The sequence below is a fragment of the Hyperoodon ampullatus genome, assembly GCF_949752795.1.
Source record: "Hyperoodon ampullatus genome assembly, chromosome: 19".
NCBI lineage: Eukaryota > Metazoa > Chordata > Mammalia > Artiodactyla > Ziphiidae > Hyperoodon > Hyperoodon ampullatus.
The window spans coordinates 32,435,336-32,441,335 of record NC_136932.1 but is presented as its reverse complement, the minus strand read 5'-3'; the positions used below and the strand labels follow the sequence as shown (position 1 = coordinate 32,441,335).

Here is a 6,000-nt window from a genome sequence, read left to right as displayed (position 1 = left end):
CCCAGGTGATTACCTGCACCTGCACCTCCCAGGCAGAGGGCGGCTCTGGAGAGGGCTCTGCTGCCGCTTAGGGTGACTGCAGGCTCTAGGGAAACTGAGTTGCCTCCTTCAGTTGTACCCCAGCCGGCTCTGCCTGCCCCCAGGGCCTCCTTTGCTGTGCAAATGTAGGTGGCCTGGGGAAGGGCTAAAACCACAGCCAGAGTTGAAATACTGTTTACATCACCGTCCGCCCAGCATCCCAAGAAATACACGTCCTCCAGCTGTTTGTGCAAAAGCACGAGGACCCCAGCCGGCACAGGCCAGTCCCTTCTGTCTGTCCAACTTTGTCAGGTTCCGTGCGGGGCAAACGTGTGGGTGTGGATGGGGTGTGAATACGTGCAGGACACTTGGAGCAGGTGACAGTCACGGAGGCTTCCCATCCGCCGCCGCTGAGCACGGGGTCCTGGTGTGACTGCGTCCCAGACACACATCCTCCTGTCCCTCCCAGGGACACCCAGCAAACTACCCAGGGGCTCCTTTGCATCTCAAGTTTGATCTTCCACCCAAAGAATCAAATAAGGGACAGGAGACCTAAAGGTGGTGAAGTCCTTACTGAGGATGCAAGTCATTTCCCCAGAACGCAGGGCGCTCATGTGTTTCAGGGTTGCTTGAGAGCAAACTTTGTCTTTTTGTGTTTTGTTGGGTGTTTTATTTTGGAGCGGGCTGGAAGGTGTCAAGTGCAGAGTTTTTATAGAGGCAGAAGCCAGCATCTGTAGTAGAGACGGTGGGGTTTGGAAATGCTGTTTGTCGTGAGACTCAGGGCAGCTCCAGTGAACACACCACTGGGCTCCCGCGGAGAAGGGGGGCCCAAGAGAGCGTGGCCCCCCCCACTTACGGGCCACGTGCGTCGGCGTTCAAGGTGGGCGTGGTGGACCTGGCTGTTTCTTGTGTGTGTGTTGGCACTGGGCAAGCTGGGCGGTGGACGGAGCAGGGACGAGCAGCAAGCGCTGCCTCCGGACTTACGTCTCGAAGTACTTGTAGATCTGGGCCACGTATTGCATCACACTCTGCCAGTCGGGCCGGTCTGTGTGCAGCATCTCACTGAGCTCCTGCGGGAGAGGGTAGAGGTCATAGGGCGCCACAAAGCCTTCCCATGCAGCCGGCAGGTGCAGGCAACACCCAGCCGGTGCTAAAGGTGCTTAGTGAAAAGAAAAGCTTTTCCTTCCCGTTTGTTCAAGAGATGCTGTCCCTTTTAGGAAACATTAGACTTGACCTCCCGCCACTCCCATATTTTAACAACATGACAATGAACATTAAAAGAAGTTCTGAACTAAAAATAAGAATTGCCCTATGATCCAGCAATCCCACTCCTGGGCATATGTCTGGACAAAACCATAATTCGGAAAGATCCATGCACCCCAATGTTCTCTGCAGCACTATTCACAACAGCCAAGACATGGATACAACCTAAATGTCCATCAACAGAGGAATGGACAAAGAAGATGTGGTACATACATATGATGGAATACTACTCGGCCATAAAAAAGAATGAAATAATGTCACTGGTAGCAACATGGATGCAACCAGAGATTACCATACTACGTGAAGTGAGTCAGACAGAGAAAGACAAATACCATATGATATCACTTACATGTGGAACCTAAAATATGACACAGGGCTTCCTTGGTGGCGCAGTGGTTGAGAATCCACCTGCTAATGCAGGGGACACGGGTTCGAGCCCTGGTCTGGGAGGATCCCACATGCCACGGAGCAACTAGGCCTGTGAGCCACACCTACTGAGCCTGCGTGTCTGGAGCCTGTGCTCCGCAACAAGAGAGGCCGCGATAGTGAGAGGCCCGCGCACCGCGTTGAAGAGTGGCCCCCGCTTGCCACAACTAGAGAAAGCCCTCGCACAGAAACCAAGACCCAACACAGAAATAATTAATTAATTAATTAATTAACTCCTACCCCCAACATCTAAAATATGACACAAATGAATCTATATACAAAATAGAAACGGACTCACAGACAGAGAACAGACTTGTGGTTGCCAGGGAGGAGGGGGTTGGGATGAGCAGATGCAAACTATTATCTATAGAATGGATATAAGGTCCTACTGTAGAGCACATGGAACCATATTCAATATCCTGTGATACACCATAATGGAAAAGAATATGAAAAAGATGTATATATGTATATAACTAAATCACTTTGCTGAACAGCAGAAATTAACACAACATTGTAAATCAACTAGACTTCAATAAAAGAAAAGTTTTGAAAAGAGTCACCGCGATTCCATTATTGTAAAGGGGTTCCCACCTCTCCAAGCTACCTCTGAACGCACACCTGTGTCCCACACGCTCCGTCACTGTGTGCCCTGTGCTTTGTCACTGAACACTTTTCATACACAATTTCCCACACAACTGTGCTCTGTCACTTCAGCAGCTGTGCCGCGTCCAGGGGCATGACTCTCCCCTGTCCTCTCAGTGCATGGCATGTGACTGTGGTCCCTTCTTCACCACACAGACTTTGCAATGAGCATCTCCTCTGTGCGGTACTGCTTCCTTCTGTTGGATTCGTGCCACAAAAGTCCTGAACCGATTGAAAGCTGTTTTATCAGAATTAAGGGTCACCATTCACTGTTTTATTGTTGTTTCCCCCTCATTTTGTTGGCAATGAGCAGGCAGAGGCAGAGGCCGGGAGTAGCGGCAGGCAGGACCGCACTCCGTCTACTGCTTGGCCAGGCCTTCCTGAAATTCATGCTGTTGAACGTATTTAATAATTCACTTTGGGGCTGAACTCGGATTCTTTTGTGGTCGCAGGAGAACACTAGGGAAGGTCCTGGCATAAAGCCAGAAGCAGAGATGCAGTGGAAAAGCAGGCTGAACTTAGCACATCTGCTCCTGGGCGGGGTCAGAACTGGCTGAGGCCTGGAACCAGCCATCTAGCTTCTGTTTCAACATCTAAACATATTTTACTGATTTTGCTCCCTGGTTATGCGAAGAAATCAGCACAGCATTGGTCATGGGAAAGGGGTGGAAAAGAAATGCATGGAACGTTCCACACAGATGTACCTAGAACAATCTGAAAAGGAAAACAAAGCGTTCACAGAATCCAAGAGGGAGAAGTCTCCTTCCACCTAAAACACTGCAGTCAGGACTGTGCACACAGACTGATGATGCATGAAGAGCTGAAATTCTTACAACACAAGGGTTGCCAACATGACGATACAGAGAAGAAGTGGTGAGGAATCGAGCACTTGAGAGGCAGATGAGCTCTGAGAACAGAAGGACGACCCAGAGATGCTGGAGGATCGGCAAACCTCCCTCCAAGGGGGGCAAGGACGCGTCTTCCTGCTCAGAGAGGATTCGGAAGTCTGATCAATATTCACTGTTTTACTCAGAGTATCCGATAGGTCTGAACCTAACAATAATTAAATTTTAAAATATTTTGGTACATGGTTAACGTGACATCTGAACGTGTCTGAAGAAATTATTTAGTATCTTTCAGGAGAAGAGAGGGTATGCCGCATCAGTAAAAATCTGCTAGTGGGCTTCCCTGGTGGCGCAGTGGTTGAGAGTCTGCCTGCCGATGCAGGAGACACGGGTTCGTGCCCCGGTCCGGGAGAATCCCACATGCCGTGGAGCGGCTGGGCCCGTGAGCCATGGCCGCTGAGCCTGCGCATCCGGAGCCTGTGCTCTGCAACGGGAGGGGCCGCGACAGTGAGAGGCCCATGTGCCGCAAAAAAAAAAAAAAAAAAAAAAAAAAATCTGCTAGTGCATGACACTTGTTTGATTTAGTAGCTTAAAACCTTCCCAAAAAAGAAAACACCAGGCCCAGATGGCTTCACTGGTTAATTCTTCCAAACAGTTCAGGAAGAAATAATACCAATTCTACGCAATCTCTTCCAGGAAACAAAAGAGGAGGGAACACCTCCTCACTCATTCTGTGAAACCAGCGCCAATACTAATACCAAAACCAGACAAAGACATTACAAAAAAAACTACCAATTTCTCACTTGAACATAGACACAATAATCCTTAATAAATATTATCAATTGAATCATGATTAAGTGGGGTTCATCTCAGGAAAGCAAGGCTGCTTCAACATCCATATATCAATCAGTGTTATTTATACTAACAGCCTAATAAGAAAAACCATATGGTCATATCAATAGATGCAGAAAAAGCATTATACAAAATTCAATAACTATTCAGAATAAAGGCTCTCAAAATACCAGAAATAGAAGGGTATTTCTTTTACCTAATAAAGAACATATACAAAACCCAAAGGCTGACATCATACTTAATAGTGAGAAACTGAGCACTTCCCTGCTAAGATCAGCAAAAAAGAACAAAGTGAGGATGTCTTCTCTCACCTCTCCCAGTCAGCACTGTACTGGAAGTTCTAGCCAGTGCAGTAAGGCAAGAAAGAGAAACAAAAGGCATACAGAATAGAAAGAACTAAACTGTCTTTATTTGCAGATGACATGACTGTCTATGCAGAAAACTCCAAACAGTCTACCAGAAAAACCTCTTGGAACTAATATGCAAGTTTAGCCAAGTCTCAGGACACAAAATCAACAACTTTCCTACATGCCAGCAATGAACAACAGCATATGAAAAAAAAAAAAACCCAACCATTTAAAATGGCCCCCAAAAAACTCTCCATGCAGAAAACTATAAACCACCACATGCAGAAAATTACAACATACTGATGAAAGAAGTCAAGAAGTTCTAAAGAAATGGAGAGATATTCTAGGTTCATAGCTTGGAGACGGAGTATTGTTTAAATGGCAATTCCTCCCAACTCATCTACAGATACAATGCAACCCCAATCAAAATCCCAGCAAGCTTTTTTTGGGAGTAGATAGCGACAAACTGATTCTAAAATTTACAAAGGCAAAGGTACCGGAATAGCCAAAACAATTCTAAAAAGAAGAATAAAGTTGGAAGACCTGATGTCACAATTTATAAAGCTCTATTAATCAAGGCAAAGTGGTGCTGGTCAAGGGCAGACACTTGGGGCAAGTTATGTGTATTTTACCACAATAAAAATAATTGATAAAAAGAAAAACGACGGGGCTTCTTGTCCTCAGGGGTCTTGGTGGGGATGGAGATAAGCTTTATAATCAGAGAAATTACAATATAACACACACATGCTCCACAGACTATGAATAAATTGTGCTTTCAGAGCCCAGGTGGGCATGGCTGCCCAGAGGCAGGGTCACGGAGGGGTGAGATGTGACGTGGGCTCTGGAAACAGCTGGCCTCCTTGACCCTTGTCTTTGCTCCTCACTGGCCATGTGCCCTTTCATGGAACCGCACTGTCTCAGTGTCCCACCCACAAGGAGCATCTACGTTGCAGGACTTTTGAGAGGACCAATGAGTCAACACATGGAAAATGCCCGGCACAGAGTAAACATGCACATAGTAAGTGAATTAATTGTCTAAGTAGCCTCTATAAAGTTTATGCTACAGATCAGGCCCAGTTATGCCTAAGGAATCATTCTGATAGCCCCATAAAGGCCTGAGCTGTAATGACCTCCCTTCCCAGGTGACCTGAAGACCTCAGGCTGTGTGAGCAGTGACCATTCTGGTGGACACACTGGCTCACCCAGCAAGCAACACCCTCACAGACCGTGTGACCTAGTGCGGGTGTGCCCACCTCAGCAGGCACGAACACATCAACCCTCGGAGGGCACACATGCTGGCTGCTTTTACAGCAGTGGCAACAGTATCACACATATTCTCTCTCCTATTCTTCCTGTGAGGAGTTGTTCCACCTGTGATGTGGGGTGTTAAACTTCTATATTACACCGTGGCTGGGAAGGAATGCATTCTAAAATTTGGGGAACACTGTAGGGTTTTCACTTGTAAAAAATCTCTTCCTTGCTAACATGGTAAACCCAGAAACCTATATTTGCTAGAATATACACATATAAGGGAATTTTTTTTCCTGACTAATCTAGTAACAGAACTTGACCAAGAACTTGGGATTATTACTGCTGTCAATTCTGAT

The 6,000-nt window shown here is 46.7% G+C and overlaps 1 protein-coding gene across 3 annotated transcripts in view; it reads right to left on the bottom strand.

Annotated features, from left to right (window-relative positions):
• Window positions 1-998: 998 nt before the first annotated feature.
• SPECC1 (sperm antigen with calponin homology and coiled-coil domains 1) overlaps window positions 999-6,000 on the bottom strand; it is a gene marked incomplete at both ends in the record, with an annotated part of 179,832 nt that continues 174,830 nt past the window's right edge. For all 3 annotated transcript variants that reach the window (XM_079724746.1, XM_079724747.1, XM_079724748.1), the window contains one exon: window positions 999-1,088. In XM_079724746.1, the coding sequence (XP_079580872.1) occupies window positions 999-1,088 (90 nt within the window). The remainder of the gene's footprint in view (window positions 1,089-6,000) is intronic.